The sequence below is a fragment of the Gossypium hirsutum genome, chromosome D10, assembly GCF_007990345.1.
Source record: "Gossypium hirsutum isolate 1008001.06 chromosome D10, Gossypium_hirsutum_v2.1, whole genome shotgun sequence".
Taxonomy (NCBI): domain Eukaryota; kingdom Viridiplantae; phylum Streptophyta; class Magnoliopsida; order Malvales; family Malvaceae; genus Gossypium; species Gossypium hirsutum.
This window is the reverse complement of record NC_053446.1, coordinates 27,311,539-27,333,602: the sequence shown is the minus strand read 5'-3', so window position 1 is coordinate 27,333,602 and position 22,064 is coordinate 27,311,539. Positions and strand designations below refer to the sequence as shown.

The window sequence follows — 22,064 nt, the reverse complement described above, 5'->3', positions numbered from 1 at the left end:
ATACCACATTTAACAGCACTTTTACACCAAAATTTAACAGCATATATACAGCAAATAGTTAGCATATATATACCAAATTTAACAGCACTTTACACCAAAATTTAACAGCATAGATATACAACAACTAGGCAGCATATACATACCAAATTGAGCAATATTTTTACACCAAAATTGAACAGTATATATATAACAAATGGGCAGCATATACACAATACATCATATACATATAATACACATTATTTTCGAAATAGGCTTAAATATAACTAATTTATACAACTATTAACAAATATGCTAAACACATCACACTTCCATATATATAACCGAAATTTGCATAAGCTTAAACATCTTATATATATACCAAATAGATCAAAAAGATAAAACCAAGCTTAACCAAAATGAATAAGCCATTTTCGCATGGCTCATATTCACAAATCCCAAATTTAAACATATTAACTACACTATACATGCCATAGGTTCGAATTCAGAATTTATAAAATACCAAAGACGGTCGATAGTGTGATAGACTATGCTGACGATCCCCGAGCTCGTAACGCGACTCCAAAATCTATAAAATAGAGGTAAACAAATACAAACACACATTAAGCTATTAAAGCTTAATAAGTCATAAGCAAAAATTCATATATATATATTAATACTCATCCCATCATTAAATTAAATAAAACAAATATCCAAATATTTTGTACCATATAACACTTGAATAAAGATCACATTGTATTTCCATATAAACAAACCATATGGCCAAATACACATAAATATTTAGTAAAGCCGAATATTCAATAAATCATTATGCCAAAACATGCTTATACTCAAATGGTTAACTCATACTCTATATTTCATTTGAAACTATTATCAACTTAAAATAATCAACTTACCTTGTCACCAATTAAGCAAATGGCTCACATACCTGAATAATTTAGCTTTCTTAACACATTTATTTGCTTTTACTATTGCTCTCATAAGATTTATAGAACATAGAGCCTTGTATAAAACATCGGCATCACTACACCAAAATAGGTTTTTAGCGGCGTTTAGCGCCATTAAAAGTATTTGCGGCATTTTTAAAAGCGCTGCAAAAAATGCTGCTGTTGTCAACGCCACAAATGTTTGCGGCGTTTTTAAAAATAAACGCCGCTATAGATCATGACCTTTAGCGGCGCTTTCCCCACAAACGCCGCTATAGGTCAGGACCTTTAGCGGCGCTTTTCCACAAACGCCATTATAGGCTAGGACGCTTTTTTTACAAACGCCGCTATAAATCAGGACCTTTAGCGGCTTTTCGAAAAAAGCGCCGCTAAAGGTCTTGATCTTTAACGGCGCTTTTCCCACAAACGCCGCTAAAGATCAAGACCTTTAGCGACGCTTCTCCCAAAAACGGCACTAAAAACATAAAATTTAAAAAAATTATTTTAATCAAATAATATTTATTTTTATGATAAATATTATATTATTTTTTATTTTTAAAATTTGAACTTTAGATATACTTTTAAGGATAAATAAAAAATATTATTTAAATTAAATTTTCAATGAAAATTTTAACTTTAAAACTAAATATAAAAATTAATGAATTTAGTTTTAAAATTTAAAATAATAAATTAATAACACAATTAAAATCCAAAAGTTAAAACTCAAGTTGTCATAAATATTAAAGTAAAAAAAAATTTAGAATCAAAATTAAAATAAATAATACATATGAGAAACAGACTGACTAGTTGAACCTGCCTATGACTATACACATTGCAAGGTAATAAAAAATACAATGCTTTTTCTTAATCAAGTAAATCTTGGTAATAAAAGATATAATACATCTAATTAATCAAGGAAATTTTGTAATGAACTCAAAGCAATAAGACTTAGAGAAAAACTTTTGAGCATGGCTTCGAATTTGAACTGCAGATTTAGTGCCTACATGCTCATTATTATTGGCAGGCCCCATTCTCTTTACATAACTACAGCAACTGTAATGGCAAAAACAAAACAAAACAAAACATGCTAACTTCAACAATAATGCAGCGTGTCAGGAAAATGTTTAAATTTAAGTCAGCCTTATGATGCAGCATTTCATTTGCCTGAGACTCATGTTTAATATTCATACAGAGGGTAAGGAAGGAAGTACAAAATTTAAACACAAGGCTGGTTGAGAAAAAAAGCATAATACTTGAATATCAATATCAGTTTGACCTCCTTCAGCTCCACCAAGAGGCTGATGTATCATTACCCGTGAATTAGGTAAACTATATCGTTTTCCTAAAGTTTTGAAGAGATCAAAGGAATATGCAAGTTTAGCAGACAGAACGAGAAACTACACCAATCAACGGAGCTATGAACGGCAGAAATCTATTTATATACCTTTAGTTCACACACTAAGAAGAAAAGCTCCCATGCTGTTCACGGAAAAACAAGACATATCCGTTAACAATAATAAACAATTGCATTCGGATTTAAACTGAAATCTTATTGTATGAATGCACTTCACACCAAAGTGCTTGAGATCCAAAATATGCACCAGAAACATTATTTTGTCATATAATTTATAAAAGTCAAGCTATAATCCAATACTCGGCTTCCAAACATTGGAACACGAAAAACAATATTGATGGCATATTAGAGTTGGGCATATTGATGGCAGTCCACGTAACTACTCAACTTATTCCAGTTCATATGATATTTATACTATTAGAACCAAAAATGTCAATATCCAAAAACAATGAAATTAAAATTAAGAAACCATGTCTTGTACCATAAATCAAGAGATCATATTTTCTTAATTAAAAAATAGTAAATTCCTAGAGTGGTAGTGCCCAATTCGATAAACCTTCTACCATGGCTGAAATTTAAATCATAAAAAAGGGGGTGGGAAGAAATGCTGTGCGACTTACTTCTCAAAAGCTAAAAGCCTCTTCCATACAACCCATTGCATCTGATCCTGTAATAGATAACAATGAAATATTAGAAAAAGAAAACAGAAATCAAGATACTAACATCTTCGATGAAAAAAGGAGTATTCAAATATTAAACATATGCAACTGTCTTCAACTTCCTATCATATAATCCACCACAGAACAATCAGCAGAGACATTGCAACCTTGTTAAGACTTTTGATATTTGTTCTTCTGAAGCCTATCTGAATGTTATTTATATGCATATAAACCTAATCATATTTGTATCATAGTTTAAAACTTTTCAAAGCCTATTTTTGCACTTGTCTTTCTAACCCATGAACAATGACAATTACTAATGCAACATTTCATGCCGTTAAGTGCAACAAAGAATCTTAAAACAAGGTAGAAAAGGAAGATAAAATGCTGAAGCCTTTAATTTAGCATATGTCCATAGACGAGGAATTTTCTGAAACTTGCATACTTCTACTAATTGAACAATACTAATTTTATGTTTGTAGGTAGAAGGTAGATCCCATTTTTACCGAACTTTAGTTCAATTTTAGAAGTCTGCTGAATATTTAAGCTGACATTACATAAATTTTGATGTTAATCTGGTCTTAATTTGTTCTACAATAAATCATATACTATTTAAACAGAGTCCAACATCATACTAGGAGTTTAAAATTTAGAAACTATACAGCAAGTAAGGATATAGATTACGTGAAGCAATCAACTCCGGATATTCAAGGAACTTTAGCTCTTAAACCTAGAATTTATATTTTCTTCTATTTCTTCATCCATTTCAGTAGTTCGGAAACATAAATTCAGATCATTAACCATCTTTTTTTGCTAATCAAGAACAATAGAAATAATTGTTGTTACTCGAGAACAACAGCAATAATTAAGAGTTTCTTTTCTTTTCTTTTCTCATCTTTTAAGTTTCATGTAAGACAGACTCAGAGAGTACTATGTTGGATTAATATTTCCACACGACACTAAACCAAAATTCTAGCAAACTCTAACCAAAATCACAAGATGCAATCAAGATGCCACTTAACCAGAAAATTTCCAAGAAATCCCATTTTTTAACTAATACAACATCACATCACAGTCATAATTTTCTCATCTTTCTCTACCTTTCATAATTCATGCGTTGCAACAGAAAACCTTATTATTACAACAGCACAGTCATCAACTTTTGAAGTCGGATATTTGTATCTCCATGCTCGAACTGCTGTTTGAACCAAGGTTCGAGCAGCAGACGAACAAGCTGGGGCAGATTCTATAATATCTATCACTTCTTTGTTTGAAAGAACATCCCAAATCTGCAAGATATTGAAGCAAACATGAAATTCATCCCCGGTCCCGATCCAAACATCACAACGAATTGCAGATTTACACTACTAAAAGAAACTTTAGAAATCTAAAATACAGTATTCAAACCCAAATTTCCACCAAAAAAAAACCGCCATCGCACCCTAAATAAGAAGAAGAAGAAGAAAAATACTGAAGTAAATTGTATATGCAAATCCTCATAGATACTGGAAAATAACATTCTATCTTTACCCTTTGTTTTGTCAGTAGGAAAATGTGAAACAAAAAGAAAATCAACCAAGCAAAACCCAGAACTTTCAGCTACTTTTTTCCTACACTTCCCATTTAACCAAAATCCAAATGAGGAAAAAGAAAGATCAAATGTATAAGAACTTACCGTCTTAGCTAAGATGGAAAATAGGTGCATGATTTTTAACGGAGAAACCAAAGAAAGTTCTCGACAAATAAAAACCCAAATAAAAAATCGTGAAATCGTTCAAAAATAAAACCACCTCCACAACCGAGAAAATAAAAAATCAGGAAGAAGAAAGAACAAAATTAGAGGGTATGGGCTGCAGAGGGCTGCCGATTTGGGGAAATTGGGGGGGGGAATTGGGGGGATCGATTTTTGGGAAAAAGAAGGAAAAAAAAAGAAAGATTTTCATTTAAAAAAATATAATTATAAAACGGCGCCGTTTTGCAAATAAATATTTGTGGCGCTTGAAACAAAAATGCCACTGCTGGACTTTTAGCGGCGCTTGGAACAAAAACGCCACTGTTGCTCAACTTTTTTTGCGGCGTTTTCAACAAAAACGCCGCTATTGCTTACCTTTTGCGGTGTTTTTTTATAAACGCTGCTAAAGTTCAGCATTTTTACAATTTTTTATATTAAATTATTTTATCTTTCATATAAATTTTAAATAAATATTTTTTTAAAATTTTAAGTAATATTTAAAAGAATTAGATAAAATTATAATTTTTAGTTTTTGTATTTCATTTTTATTTGTTATAATTTGGTCCTATCCAAAATAGATAGTTACCCATATCAATCTGTTACTTTTATTTATTTATTTATCAATGTTTTTTTTTAAATCTAATATTTAAATATATCAAATGGTTTAGATTAAATATTTTTAAATATAAAAGCATTAATTGATTGTATAAAATTTCATCATTTAACAAATCTCAAGTAAACCTTAAATCCTAAACCATTTAATATATATAAAGTTTATCGATTATCCCTTAAATAATTTAAACTATAATCATAATTTTAATATATTAAAATTAATATTATCTCTTTTACAATTATATAAGAAATTATTTAATATATAAATTAAAAAACACTAATTAATCTAAACCCTAAACCCTTATCCCTTAAACCATAAATCATAAAACATAACCCCTAAATCCTTAACCCTTAACCCTTAAATCCCAACCCTTAAACAATAAATCATAAACCATAATCCTTAAACCCATAATCCATAAACCTTAAAATAGTAACTCTTAAACATTAAACCCTACACCATATACCATAAACTATAAACCCTAAACTATAATCATAATTAATTCAATATTTTAAAATTAATACTATCTCTTTTACAATTATATAAGAACATATTTAAAATATAAATTAAAAAAGCTAATTTAAAAAACTAATTAGTACTATCTCTTTTACAATTATAGTAAGCTTTTAGGTGTCTCTTCATATTATTTAAAAATAATAATTACCTATATATCCATATCAAATATATCAAATGGTTTAGATTAAATATTTTTAAATATAAAGGCAATAATTAATTGTATAAAATTGCATCATTTAACAAATCTCAAATAAACCTTAAACCCTAAATTAGCTATTCAATACACATAAAGTCTATCTATTATATATCTCTTAAATAATATAAACTATACTCATAATTTTAATATATTAAATTTATTATTATCTCTTTTACAATTATATAAGAACATATTTAATATATAAATTAAAAAAAATTAATTAATCTAAACCCTAAACCCTAACCCAACCCTTGAATCCTTAAATCTTAAACCCTAAATCCTTAACTCTTAACCCCTAACCCCTAACTCCTAACCCTCTAAACCTTAAATCCCAACCCTTAAACCATAATCCCTAATCCATAATCCCTAAATCCATATATAATTATTTGATCACAGCGGAGGCAAGGCAAAACACGCAAAAAACTGAACTGGATAAAAAAACTGAACCGAGCACTAAAAATACTGAACCGGGATGGGATAAGATAGGGATATCCTTGGATATAGCTTATATCGATTTTGAAGAACCAAATCTTCACACAATTTTGAAGAACCAAATTAATATTATCTCTTTTACAATTATATAAGAAATTAATTAATATATAAATTAGAAAACACTAGTTAATCTAAACCCTAAACCATAAACCCTTAACACATAACTAAACCTTAAACCCCAGCCTTTAAACCATAAACCATAAACCATAACCCCTAAACCCATAATTCATAAACCTTAAAATGGTAACACCTAAACCTTAAACTCTAATCCATATACCCTAAACCAAAAACCCTAAACTATAGTGATAATTAATTCAATATTTTAAAATTAATACTATCTCTTTTACGATTATATAAGAAATTATTTAATATATAAATTTAAAAAATCAGTAAGGTATCCAAGAAACTTTAAAATTATTTTAAATAATTGTATTTTAATTTTTCCATTTTTAAAAATTATTTTAAATTATTTTAAATCCCTGAGCATTAGCAACGCTTTTTAGAAAACACCACTAAAAATAGAGAATTCGCGACGCTTTCTCAAAAACGCCGCTAAAGCCTTGAGCATTAGCGGCGCTCCCTCAAAAACACCGCTAAAGCCCTGAGCATTAGATGCGCTTCCTCAAAAACGCCGCTAAAGCCATTAGCATTAGCGATGCTTTATAAAAAATGCCGCTAAAGCCATGAGCATTAGCGGTGCTTTCTCAAAAACACCGCTAAAGCCTTTAGCATTAGCGGCGCTTTCTCAAAAACGCCGCTAAAGCCCTGAGCATTAGCGGCGCTTCCTCAAAAACACCGTTAAAGCCCGGAGCATTAGCGACGCTTCCTCAAAAACGCCGCTAATGCCATTAGCATTAGCGGCGCTTTATAAAAAATGCCGCTAAAGCCATGAGCATTAGCGATGCTTTCTCAAAAATGCCGCTAAAGCCTTGAGCATTAGCAGCGCTTTCTCAAAAACGCCGTTAAAGCCCTGAGCATTAGCGGCGCTTTCTCAAAAACGCCGCTAAAGCCCTGATCATTAGCAGCGCTTTCTCAAAAACGCGGCTAAAGCCCTGAGCATTAGCGACGCTTTCTCAAAAATGCCGCTAAAGCCCCCGAAAGTTCATAGTTGGGCTTTAGTTTTTTGCGGCGCTTTTTGGAAAATGCCGCTAATGCTTATTTTTAACGACGTTTTTCATAAAGCACTGCTAATGCTCGATCTTTAGCGGCGTTTTTTATCCAAACGCCGCTAAAAATACCGCTAAAAGCCTGTTTTGGTGTAGTGCATAAAGCCTGCTAGGCACAAAGCCCGATACATTTCACCGGCACAAAACCTGCTAGACATAAGGTCTGATATAATTCACCGACACTGAGCCTGCTAGGCATAAAGCCTGATATAATTCACCGGCATAAAGCCTGCTAAGCATAAAGCCTGAACTTACAAAATAAGTCTTTCACATAATTCACATCTAAATTAAATCATTCTCGGAATATAATCAATTCACAATATTACATTCGACCATAGCTTATAAGACTTCAAATAATTCATTTCAATGGATAACAAATATATATATATATCATAGTTAGTTCAACATTTAAATGCTTATTGACTTACCGCGAATATCGTCGACTGTTAAATCGGCTACTCAACTACTTTTGTCTTTCCCCGATCCAAATCTGATTTCTTTAATTCTTGATCTAAGCATATTCAAATTAAGCTTATTTAAACACCATTCTATTCAATTTAGCCTAAAAACACATGAATGAGAAAATTGCAGTTTTTCCCCTAACATTTCACACTTTTTACAATTTAATCCTTTTTGCTCAAAACACAAAATACACAAAATTTGACTACACTCCTTAAGGACCGAATATTCCTAGTGTCCATACAACTCCATATTTTTCATTTATTTATCATTTTAGTCCCTTAAAAATTTATTTTCACAATTTAACCCTAATTACTCAATTTCACCAAAAATTCAAAAACAAAACATGTTAATCTAACAAATATATTTCATATTTCACCTACTAACATCATAAAACTCAAACATTCATCAATGGCACATTCCAAAATCATCCACAATTCACAAAATTAAGACATGGGTTTTGAAGTATTCAAAGCAACGATCTCAAAAACATAAAAATTATCAAAAACCGAAACAATTTCATACCTTAATCAAGCTAGAAAAGTGCTGAATCCCTAATAAGCTTTAATGGTTTTCTTATTTGTTCATTTCGGCTATGAAATATGATGAAATGGGCATTTTTTATGTTTTAACATAACATATATTGTTTATTTGTTATTTTACTTATTTAACCTTTATTAATTAATTTAATAAACATATAATATAAGTGTAATGTTGACTATTGCCACCCACTATCTTATTTTTGGTCTTATTGCACCTTTAAACCTCTCATTTAAAAAGACAGCAACAATTAGACACTTTCATATTTAACCACTAAATTTTCATTTTACGCGATTAAGCCCTTTTCTCAAATTAAGCACTCAAACAATAAAATTAATTCACAAAACTTTCACACATGTAAATTCACACATAATAAACACAGAATAAAAATATTAAAATATTTTTCAGACTCGGATGTGTGGTCCCGAAACCACTGTTCCGATTTGGTCCAAAATCAGACTGTTACACATAGGGTCGAATCCTATTGCTTGGTGCTCGAAGAAGCAGGCAGTGGTGTCCAGATCCTCCACTGAAGCAGAATATCGCAGCCTAGCCAACTGTGTGTCTGAACTATTGTGGATCAAACAGTTGCTGGATGAAGTGGGTATATTAGTGTCCCAAATGCCAATCATTTGGTGTAATAATACCTCTACAGTTTCAGTGGTTGAAAACCCCACACATCATGCCAGGATGAAGCACGTTCAGATAGATCATCATTTTGTTTGTGAAAAAATTCTTGCTGGAATGCTTCAAGTCAATTTTGTTTCATCTGCTCTGCAGGTTGCTGATGTGCTCACAAAGCCCATTACACCTAAGCAGTTTGCATTTTTTCGGCATGCTCTTCGAGTTTTTTTCTTTCAGTGAACTTAGTGTTCAAAAGTCAAACAAACCAGGGGAATGTTAGAGTAATTAATAAAGTTGTTAGGAGTTGTTAAAATTGTTACTCATTAGTTAACAGTTAGGTAGTTGTTTATCATATGTTGTTGTATAAAGGTATGAGGAGTCAGTATGTAAAAGATCATCAGAAGAAAATATATTATTCTTGAACAATTCATTTTTGGTTGTTAGATTCTTCATATAGTTTAACATTGAGGCCACAAAGTTCCAATCCAGCATAAAACTTCTATTATTCATTGAGTCTGTCATAACTTCCTATCCCAATGAATCAAATATAGTACAACATTTATCTTTAAAAACAACAGTGTATTTCTTCTCAAGCAATTGACCAATGTTATGGAGATTATGGTCTAACTCAGGGATTAAAAACATTTGAGATTATTTTAGTACCTGTTGGAGTGTTGATTAGCACATCACCTTTTCTCTTAGCCTCAATAATTTGGCCATTTGCAACTCTAACTTTTGAAATGCAATTTTTGTCAATCCACTTGAAAATCCTTTCATCTAAAGTCATATGGTTTGTGCAGCCACTATCAATCAACCAACTCTTGTTGACTTTGCTGCTTGAAGCAAAACAAGAGGCAGTGAATAGATGCTCCTCCTGAGCTTGGTTTTCATTAGCAACCTGAGCTTGAATATGTTTTGTTGCTGCTGCTATTGTTTCTTCTGCCCTTGATTTTTGCACACTTTCTCCATAAGACCAAATTGTTTATAGTTTTTACACTGAATATCTGGCCTGAACCAGTAATACTTCTCCGGGTAATTAATTTTTTTGCAATGAGAGCATGGTGGATTGAAAAAATAAAAACAAAATATCTGGTTGCTCAAGAATGAATGCATTTTTAATGGGAAGCAAGCTGATTTTCTTAATCTCTTCAACATTGTGAAGTTGAGACTTGCTTGGTGGGTACAAGCGAGATGACCTGATGTTCAACTTAAGTTGGATAAAATTAAAAGTATTCAATTTTTTTTAATTAAAATAAAATGTTAATTATTTTTAAAGTCTTTATTAATGTATGATTCGTAATTGATTGTTTTCCTTCAATTAAAAATTGGTTAATATTGAATGTAATTTTTTATATTCAAATTGAATTGAAGGTATTTTTAAAAAAAAAAGTAATAAATAGTGATCATATTTGTCATTTAAGATGTGTAAAAGAAATGAGTCAATCATTGTTTTTTATTTAAATGGAAATTTAATTATTTATATTACCATTGAAATTAAAATCTTTATAAAATAAAATTTTCTTAATTGATTTTTTTTATTAAATTAAATATTGACGAATTTTTTGTATAATTTTTTTTATATTCACATTGATAAAATAAATTAATCTTAAAAAATTTGAAATTATTAATTCTTTATTTTTTATCTATGACATATATCTTTTAAAATATAATTGAAAATTAATAAATCAATTATTTTAGGGTTAATACCATTTTGGCCCTTGTACTATAGAAAAATACTCTTTTAGCCATTTTAGGTTTAGCAGAGTCTAGAGAAGTTCATCCTGAATTTCAAACTTGAGGCTTGCAATTCAATTTAGTTATCCAATTTCACTTTTAATGCTTAAGCTAGATTCAAGATAAATATAAAAAATTTTCAATTTCACTTAATTAAGCTCCTTTATCATGTAAAAAAAAAAAGAAGAAGAAGCTTGATTCATATGCTTTATTTCATGCATGAATTTGTGCTCGAGTTTAAGTTTAAATTTAAAATAAAAAAATCAGTAATAATTGGAAATAGAAAATTTGATTACGTTAGACGACTATTTAAGTAAAGCATTAGGGAATTTGACTCAATTGCTTGAACTCGTCCACTAATGATGATAGACTTGAACTCAATCAAACTCAAATACTCAGTAAAAATGATCTATTTTCCATTTAAAATCTCGGTATATTTATCATATAAATCTTTTAAATCTTTGTTGAATTAAAAATTTATAAAAATTAAATTTTCTTTACTAATAGTTCAATTTGATCCATAAAGACTTAATTGATTTTTTTTATTTTCTAGTAAGAGCTTCTTTTTTTTTTGGGGGGGGGGGGCTCATTAACCTTTAATATAAGAAATACAATAATTGTAATTAAAAATATTAGGTATTGTTATACATTATATTAGGATAAACCATTGTACTCGGTTGTTTTTAATTTTAAGAACCTGTTGTAGATGTTCTTATAGGGTTGCTTTTTTACAAGTACTGAAAACAGACGAATGAATAGAATTTAAATAATGTGTAGATGCAAAATTTTAAACAGCAAAGTTGTTGAATAGTGGATTTGATTCTTTGGTAGTATTTAAGAATATAGTCATGGTCATGGCGTTCCTAAGATGTCTTTTTAATCATAGAATTTCTCCAAGAATTCATGACACCTACTTCACAGTGTTTAAGGTTGTAGAATGAATGATCCTATCTAGTTTCTATTGGTGCTATCCCAAGTCCCATTGCATAGAATGCATTCCCTCAAAAGAGCTAACTACAGTTTTTCAATCTTTAAATGATTAAAAAAATGAAAAATCAGCGGCTAAACCTAAACTTAAAACTCAAAAAATGGATTCATTTCATCAAGTCCTTTTAGAAAGAACAAAAGATTAGGCCGAGCAAAAGAAAGAAACTGGAATGAAAACTAAAGATGCTCATTTTATCCACAATTGCAGTCTTAATCTATAAGGCTTCAGGAAGTTCACTGGAACAGAGTATGAACATACAAACAATATCATTCTTATGTTTGGACTCATATCTTCATCACTCCTCTATTTCTGCTTCTCTTCACCTTCCACAGCTTGAGTTCGACCATCACCTGGTTCCTGAACCACCACGACATAACAAAGCTAGGAAAGTTCATCAGATGTCCCTCTGCCAACTCAGTTATGCCGATGTTTGTTTCAGGGAAGATCCACCTACGAGTTTGAGGCTTGACAGTAATACGCTTGACATCAGGATAGTTCTCGAGACCGTGCATAACCATTTCCTTATCAAAGTGATCGCCATTGTTATCCATCTTCCTTATGTGATTAAACATGATGGTGTTTTTGTTACCTGTTGTTGCGACAAAGATATCAGCCCCAAGCCAAACATCTTCAAGAGTCCATCCATCGGAGCCTGAAGGGATCAGATAGAACTGATCTCATTGACGATAATGCGACCACTGGCTTGCTTCAACGCATCAGCGCAGCCCTTGCCAACATCACCATAACCACAGAAGAAGAACATCCTTTCCAGTAATCGTGACATTGGTAGCTCTCATCGAACCATCAGGAAGAGAGTGATGGCATCCATACAAGTTATTAACCTGTTCAAAAAGATCAAATCATTGCAGCACTTAGAACAGAATACAGAAATTACAATAAAGACCTACAAATACACGAAAAAACTTGTCAAAATATTGAAGGTGACAGTTGCACACATACACAACACTCGGATATGCCAGTCACATCTATGATAAGCGAATACTAATGGAAGTTTTTGATAAAAAATCATTTCATAATTCAGTCTTCATAACCAAAATTGCAACACGATGACAGTGAAACAGAGCAAACAAACACCAAATCTGCAGTAAATTACCCAAAAAAATTGTCATTTCTAAATCAATTTCATTATATCTATAAGAAAAAAACACCAGATCCATCAAGTAAAAAGTTGAAAAGTAAAGCAGCAATAAAATTGGGAAAAAGAAGTACCTAGCTCTTGGTGACAGAGTCATAGACTATCGCTTCCTTTATGAACAAGTACTTCCATTGTCTTCAACTACACCATACTGTCCTGATGTGTTGGTGTTTTTACAGAAAACCAAGGAGAAATGAAACTAAGAACGAATGCTAAGGAAGATTGAACAAGGAGAAAACTGAAAAAATTATCTCTCTTCATTTCATTGAGTTGAGAAACATATATGATACAAGATAATTACCTAATATGTAACTATTCCCACTAATATTTGACTAAAACTTAGCTTAAATTACACACAAAAGAAGCTCACATATCAGCCATTACCTCAAATTTAAATCAACAACAAATCTTACTAACTTGAAGTCAAATTACAAAGCAACTAAGGCAAGATACAAATGAACAAAATGAACAAAATGCTGCTGCTCCACTGGTTCAGCTTCAATGCAGGTCTGCTGTTGCATTGCAAGCCAAAGCTTAACACTCCTCCTTGGACTGTATGCAACAAACACCAATCCTTCTTCTTAAGGAATCAAACTTGGTAGCACCAAGAGACTTAGTTAGAATATCAGCTAGCTGGTTTTCTAAGCTGCAATGAATCAGATTCACTTCCCTTGATTGTTCAGCCTCTCAAACAAAATGAAATTTAATCTTGAAATGCTTGGTCTTGCCATGAAATACTGGATTTTTTGCTATGACAACTGTTGACTGATTATCAACTTTGATCTCAATATCTTCAACTTGGTTTTCATTTAGATCACATAAATGCTTCCTAAGCCAAATGGCTTGATTAGCAGCTATAGCAACTGCAATGTACCCTGCTTCTGCTATTAATTGAGCAACAGTTTGTTGCTTCTTTGAACTCCAACAAAAGAGCCCTAAGCCAAAAGTGAAGAAGTAGCCAGAAGTGCTTTTCATGTCATCAATTGATCTAGCTCACTCACTATTAGAATACCCTATCAACTTAAACTCTTTTGTCTTCTCAAACTTCACTCCATAATTCAAAATCCCTTTCACATATCTGAGAACTCATTTGGCTGTTTTAAAGTGAGCAGCATCGCAACAATGCATGAATCTGGACAGGAGGCTAACAACAAACATGATATCAGGTCTTGTAGCTGTTAAGTAGAGCAAACAACCTACCAAGCTTCGATACTCCTTCTCATCAACTCTTTCATGATTGCCACTACTGTTAAGTAGGCCTTGAGCCACTAGTGTGCTAACAATTTTGCAATTGGACATGCAAAATTTGTTTAATAACTTCAAGGCAAAAGCCTGCTGACTTATAAAGATGGCATGGTCAGATTGATTTACTTCTATGCCAAGGAAGTAAGTCATTTCCCCCAAATCAGTCATCTCAAAAACATCTTGCATCTGCATCTTAAATTCTCAATCAACTCTCCCTTGCTTCCCGCTACCAACAAATCATCACATAAAGTAACATAATCAGCAGGGTCTCACTTTCAGATTTCTCCACATAAAGAGTAGGCTCACTGATACTCTTCTCAAACCCGAGCCTAGACAGATATTAAAACAAACATCCCCTTCTAATTTTGATTCTTGAATAAAGCAAACGTCCCCTCGAACTTTACAAATTACTTTTTTGAGAACTTTTTTCAAATCCGAAGACATACCCCTAATGTTCCATGACAAAATCCTCATTCTTCCACCCAAAAAGACTCTCATTCACAGTAAAGAATCACGATTATAATTTGTACTAACCTGACCTGTGGCCTACAGACTACTGCACTTCTCTTTATTACTCAATTCTGCCTTTCTTACAATCTTATAATCTCTTCAATAACATCTCATTTGTCACCCAAACACTGAACCCAAGCTTTTTCCCCACTTCCCACATGTTCCTTGCCTCCATAAGAATCACTTTCTTTCTATTACTGATGTCTGAGTCCGATAGAGAAGCATTAACCACTACCTCATCTCTGCCCGCGATTCCTTTTCCTTTCTGTTTTCTCAATGCCCAATCTCTTTTCTTTTTCTCTGTTACTGTGAGAAGTCTATTCTGAATTTCATACATCGATCTAATCTTTCTACCATTATTATTTTTATTTCTGTTTAAGGAAATTTGGAGATTCTTCAAACGATCCCCTTTTTTCTCTGTCTCCTCCACCCCCTCCCACCTCTCTCGATTTTTCCTTTTGTTTGTTGCAATCTGTTTCCCCTAACACATTTGGATTGACAATCTATAAGCCCATATACTTTGCCAAACCCATACCCTCTTCACTGATTTGTTGCTCTTCTTGGGCTCCCTCCTCATTTTTCAGACCTAATTCATCTATTGTAAATCCCATATTACTCACTTCTTTCCTAGCCCGATTGTTGTATCCATTTTAGCTCTTTCTCCCACCCTAGTCTCGATCCTAATTCCACTGATCATTTCCTCGTCCAACCTATAAATGTTTTGAGAACTGTTCTGACATTCGCCGTTAACGCTTGATTTTTTGAGAAAACTCTCATGAATTGCTTCGTCTTCCCAGTCTTATCTCTCTACCGGATTCAGTTCCAACCCGGGACTCATCGGTGATTTCGATTCTGAAACAACAGTGTCGTCCCAATCCCGTACTGAATCCTGCTATTCTCCTCCCTTCACGCCATGATTCTTCCTGTTATCACCTTCAGAATATGATAATCCCATCTCAATGACTCTTATTGGAAATTTAGTCTTCCCCACCTCTAAATAAGTAAATATATTATCTTGTCTATTCTATCCGGCTTATTGATAGACACCAACATTGACATTTTATCAAAGCTATTAACCATTGTCGAATTCTCTCCAAGGGATATTAGCTGCCCCCATATACCCGCTATTCTTTTAAAGGAAGTATAGTTCCAACAGTGTGGAGGGATACCATACGCTTCAATCTACGACACTCTTTCCTCCACCATTGTTGTTTCCGACCAAAGTTCTATCTTGATAAAGAACTCTCTCAAATACACCCAGTCATTCTGCTTCAATACTTCAAATAGTTCTTCATCTGGAATTTCAATAAAAAAAAGTACCTTCCTTGCATTCTTCTGATTTTGATTTCCCATAACCCACTCCTAACTATTCTTTCAAATAAACTCTTCGAATCACAACATGTTGCTGTTGTACCCATCAAACATCTTTTAAGATTCCATAGTTGCTCCTCTTCAACATGTCCTTGCACCACAATGTTGGTATTTTTCTCCTTGACGACCTCCTCATCTTTCTTATTCGGATCATAATTACTCCTCAATGAGCTTTCTCCTACTTCTATTCTGCCAAATTCCTGCGACTAAACATTCACCTCCCTTTTGTTATTTTCATTCCGTCTCTGTTCTGCATTTCCTGCCGTTTAAGTTCTTTTCCAAATTTGTCTCCTCCCCTTAAATTTGGCTAAATCTACTGATAGTTTATTCCCTAAAATCACATAGTTGTTTAACCGACTAATAGCCCTTCTCGCATCCATCATACTGTTATATCTCACAAAACCAAATCGTTTCCCACTCTTGCTTTTCTTTACCGGAATGAACGCGTCGATAACTTCTCCATGATACCTAAACAATGCCCAAAGACCCTTCCAGTGCATGGTCATCGGAATATTATGAACAAAAGCTATTATCGGGCCCTTCCGGTGCATGGTCGACAACTTATTAAGCAGGTTCAAATAAATAATAATTTTATTAATTAAAGATGTGGAAAATTTCGTCAAATTCATTAGGTTTTTTAAACACAAATAGAAATAAAAAAAATATATTATCTCAATTTGAATTCTTTGCTGTTTCAAAATTTTTTATATTAAGTTTATTTTTTGGAGTACACAAACCTACCAACTTTTAACCCAACCACATAAATTTTGATTGAAACCGTGTTTAAATCAACTTGTGTGTATTTGATGTTAAGCATTTTATGGGTAATTAGAACTAATTTATTAAAAATATCAAAATTTTATCTGATTAAAATCATGAATCAAGAATAAGCTACAATAGAAAAGTAGAAAATTCCTCAGACAAATTTTATAAAATCATTTAAAGGAAATTATATAATCTATTTTTTAACAAAATTTGATGGAGAAGAAGAATAATGTGAAACCTAAACAAACTTTTGAATTTCACATCATGCAAATATTTTATTCACAAATGTCATCATCAAACCGCATTTATATTAAAAGGGGAAAAAGAGCTGGATTTTAGTTAATTCTTAGTCTCTAAGACGGCGTCACTACCAGTTCCACACCATCTTGATGATATATACTAGAGATAAAAGATAAGGGCCAATTCACTAAAAGTCCCTCAAACTATATATTTTAGATTGGTATATGATGTTGAAATTGAGTTATCTAAATATTAAATTAGTATAAATCTAATTTTTTTTCTCAATCTAGCCATCAATTTTAGTTTTAAATGTTAGTTTAGATCTAACATGAAACGTGTTTAAAACATGTAGATTAAATTATAGATACATATATACTTACCACATAGAAAGTTTATATATAATGTGTTAACAAACATTGTTGAGGGAGACTTTTAAAGACCAAATATAAGCTAGGCTAACAGAATGACTTGATTCATATATTATTATTTATTTGTTTAAATAATTTATTAAAATTTTATTTAAAAAATGGGTCCCACTTTCTATAATAATAAAAAATTTTGAGTTGGCATGTAGTCAACACTAACACTTGTTAGAATTTGAATCATCATTAAATAATGTTTCCTATAAAGGTTTTTGCTATTAGTCCCTATACTTAGCAAAAGTTATACATTTACTTTCTGTATTTTATTTGGTTATTTTTAGTCTATGTATTTTTTAAAATTTAAAATTTTCATTCTCACGAAACAATAATTATTAAATTCATTCAGTAAAGTTTTATTATTTTCAACATTTGATGCGTTAAACATATTAACGTATATGTAATTTCATGTTAACTCATCATTATCACATATTACTCCTTAAAAATCTAGTTAATACATTACCGACTGTCATTTGCGTTAAGACTGAAATTTCAAACTTTGAAAAGTATAGAGACTTAGATATCCAATTGGAGAAAATGAACTAAATTTATGACTGTACACATAGTATAGGACTAGTAATTTAATTTCACCAAACGAATTTAACTGTTACTGTTTGGCCGCGAATAAAATTTCAAATTTTGAAAAGTAAAAGATAATAACATTTACTAATTTGAAAAATATAAAGACTAAAATTGATTAAATAAAAATATATAAATTATATCCACAACTTTCACAAGCCTTGATGAAAATCTGTAGATTTTCTAAAACAATATCAGCATGTTTGGTTGGGTGTATTGGCTATGCCAATACACCCCTAATCGATGGGCCCCACTTAATCCCCATTTAATCTGTTGTTTGGTTGGTTGTATTACCATTACGTCCCAAATCTGTTCCTTCCCTAATACACCCGGTCCCGTAATAGCTATTCCCCCCATCCAGCGCCGATTAGAGAATCCTTACCCCATTTCTTATTTTCGTTTCCTTTTTCTGCCCTCATAGATTTCTGCTTCTTCTTCCATCGGCATTGCAGATCTATCCTCATTTCTTCTGCTTTCATAACAAATCCTAAACATTGTTTCATCGGAGGCCGATTTCAGGTATGAATCTTTGCTTCAACATTGTCTTCGGCTTTCTCTGTTTTAATTTTTCTCTCATTTATTCATTTTTTTCGTTTGGGTTTTGTTTGAATGCAAGCTTTTGTTCCATGGATTTGTTATCTCAATCGGCTGACACTTCATCAACGCTCTCTTTAGGGTTAGTTTCATCTTCGCCGCAGTTTATACTGGGTTACTATTGCCCAGAGATAGGATCATGGGATTGGATACTCCATCAGGAGGGAATACCAGTCATGGGTATTATACCCCACATGGTAGAAAAGTATCTTCTGCTTCAATTTTCTTTGAGAGTTTGCCATATAAAGTGAATCCACAAACTGGGTATATAAATTATGAGAAGTTGGAATAGAGGGCGCTTGATTTTAAGCCTAAGATATTGATTTGTGGTGGTAGTTCGTATTCGAGGGAATGGGATTACGGAAGGTTTCGACAGATTGCGGATAAGTGTGGTGCTGTTTTGCTTTGTGATATGGCTCAAATCAGTGGACTTATTGCTGCTAAGGTCTGCAAGCTGTGAAGAACTGTAATTATTTGATAGGTTATTTGCTTTATGTGTTGCACTAAGGCTTTATTCATGATTTATAGCTTCTGAAATATACCTGTTTATCCTGAAAGTTTTGGTATTCATGTGGTAGAATTTGCCAATTTTCCTGAAAGTGTTGTTGCTCTTGCAAGAGAAAAGGCTGCTGAATTGGAAGATTTCTCACCGACTTCAATCATTTCAACTGGTGCTGGACAAGAGGTTTGGCTGTTATTTTTTTTTGTTATAGTACTTGTCACAAGGCTATAATATGCCTGCATTCTGGTTCTGGACATGCAAAGCCTTTTGTTTAGATGATTTTCCTGCTTCAACTATGGTGTTTGGACTCCAGCTTCTTTTTGTCTTTTCTTTGGATGGACCAACTTCGCCTTCTGTTGTTGGATGCCTCCCTTAAATTAGTTAATAGCATTGATATTACTTGCATCAATACAGTTGGTAGGACATAGGACTACTATTATAACTTGCCTTCCAGTGGACCATCCATTCATTTCAAATATGATGTTCATATCTGTTGCTGTTTGCTCCGAATGTTGTAGCTAAAGATAAAAAATTGGCATTACCTGAGGAGAGGTGATCGGTGTCTCTGGTAGCATTTCTCATTGCTTAAATTCATAAAATTAATAACACAGTAGACCATGTTGAGAAAGGTGATGAAGCCGATTGTTTTTCATTGTAGCACATATATTTGAGTTATATATGTATATAGTTTAGCTCTTATTCTAGAATTAGTTTGCTGTCATCAGTTGGAAAATTGCCTATGCTTTTGAAAAGGAGCTTTGATATACCCTTTTCATCTAGAACAGTAGTTGCTTGGAATTCTAGACTTGCAACTTTTATTTCTTTTCCTGAAGTATTCATGGCTGGCCTTTTTTTGGTATATCTCCGGATACGAGTTTGAAGATGTCTCAAAAAACTTAAAAAAATGAACATACTCGAGTACGAGTAGCATAGCTTGCAAATGCGACTCTATGGTACTCTTATTTATATGTGTAGTTGGTGATGTTGAAATGGATGACTCATTAATATATCAGAAAGTTAATCGGTTACTACAATGTTTAGCTCTTTCTTAGTATTTTGAATTTGCCTATGTGTATAATGTGTCAACTGATGCTACTGGTGTAGAACTTAAGGCTAAAACTAAATTTTATATGATTTCTTCCAAGAGTTGAATAAGATGAAATTACTTTTTTTTTTAATCTTTGCTTCTTCTTTGCTGGAATTTACTTTTTTTTATTTGGAAATTATTTGTTTGGTTGTTGAGAAAGGAAGGGAAACTAAATCATGATATATGTATATATTTGTTTGGATAAATCATGATAGTTTGTTTTTTTGTTATGTTGTTTAACTTAGTTATTTGGTGCCAGAGCTGAAAACCCGAATCAAGAAGTACTTTGAAGGGGATGAAGAGGCACTCCCTTCAGTTCTTGAGGCCATTTTGCGTAGAAAGTTAGCTGGGAAGCATGAGGAGACCGATGATGAATTGATGGATGAATTGGAGGTGCAACCACGAGACAATGTGGATGATGAAGAGTTCGAGTCAGATTTTGATAATTTGTACTCGACTGATGAAGAGATACTTGCAATGTTTTTGATGAAATAAAATGTGGATAGAAAACCTGTCAATACTTGCAATGTTTGTCCATAATGTTTGTAAATGAGAAAATGACCCTAGTCTACATCATTTCTCAAAGCCTGCGATTGCATGTAAATGTCACTAGAAAGCTGTTGCTAAGGCTTAAGAATCTGTTTTATGAGTCAGTGTTGGTTGTTTCAAGTTCACTTTAATGTCACTCTGTTTACTGCTTTATAGTTTAACTTTGGTATGGTAAGTGATTTGTATACTAGTTGTTTTTCTTGAATATGCATGCAGAACTTATATATTAGAAGTTACAAACACAGATTTGCTGCTTGATAACATATAGATCTTTTTTTTTATAGTTTACCATGGTTGCTTTATGCCTATGTGATTGTTCATAGAAAATTTTTTTTGGAAGAAGCCTATGCTTGACATTTGTTTAATCCATGTTTTCTTAGCAAGTATCTACATTATTAATCTATATTATATACTTATGATTTTATTAAATTCATATAAGAATATTTACTATTAAGAATTTTATTAAATTATATATTTTTATTAAATTATATTTAATAATAATTATTTTAAATTATATTATATAGTATTATATATTATGATTTTATTAAATTCATATAAGAATATTTAATATTAAGAATTTTATTAAATTATATATTTTTATTAAATTATATTTAATAATAATTATGTTAAATTATATTTTATAGTATCATATATTATGATTTGAGTAAATTCATATAAGAATATTGATTATTAATAATATTATTAAATTATATATTTTAATTATAATATATTTAATAATAATTATGTTAATTTATATTTTATAGTATCATATATTATGATTTGAGTAAATTCATATAAGAATATTGATTATTAAGAATTTTATTAAATTATATATTTTAATTATAATATATTTAATAATAATTATGTTTAAATATGATTAAATTATTTATTATTGATATTAATAATCTTATTAAAATTTAAATAACAATAACAATAATCATTTACCAAAACAAATTTATGGTAAGGGTATTCTAGTCATTTTAGTTTTTTTTCCATTATGCTATTACACCTCTATTCCATTCAACCAAACACAAGATTACTATTACGCCTCTAT

The 22,064-nt window shown here is 31.6% G+C and overlaps 1 protein-coding gene, 1 long non-coding RNA gene and 1 pseudogene across 3 annotated transcripts; all 3 read right to left on the bottom strand.

Annotated features, from left to right (window-relative positions):
- Positions 1–287: 287 nt before the first annotated feature.
- On the bottom strand, positions 288–4,882 carry LOC107914788 (uncharacterized). Of its 2 annotated transcripts, XR_001689012.2 has the most exons (5): positions 4,612–4,882; positions 4,037–4,225; positions 2,898–2,944; positions 2,368–2,402; positions 288–565 (listed from the first exon to the last, which is right to left on the bottom strand). It is a non-coding gene; the product is annotated as an uncharacterized lncRNA (long non-coding RNA). The 2 variants fall into 2 exon arrangements; XR_005919300.1 differs by lacking the exon at positions 2,368–2,402.
- Positions 4,883–12,277: 7,395 nt separating this feature from the next.
- On the bottom strand, positions 12,278–14,124 carry LOC107915438 (adenosylhomocysteinase-like; annotated as a pseudogene).
- A 111-nt stretch (positions 14,125–14,235) lies between these two features.
- On the bottom strand, positions 14,236–14,586 carry LOC107915437 (uncharacterized mitochondrial protein AtMg00810-like). Its single transcript, XM_016844598.1, has one exon. The coding sequence runs from the start codon at positions 14,584–14,586 to the stop codon at positions 14,236–14,238; it is 351 nt and encodes a 116-aa protein (XP_016700087.1).
- Positions 14,587–22,064: the final 7,478 nt, after the last annotated feature.

Coding starts and splice junctions, on each gene's coding strand:
- LOC107915437 (XM_016844598.1), bottom strand. CDS start 14,586: ATGCAGATGCAAGATGTTTTTGAGATGACTGATTTGGGGGAAATGACT.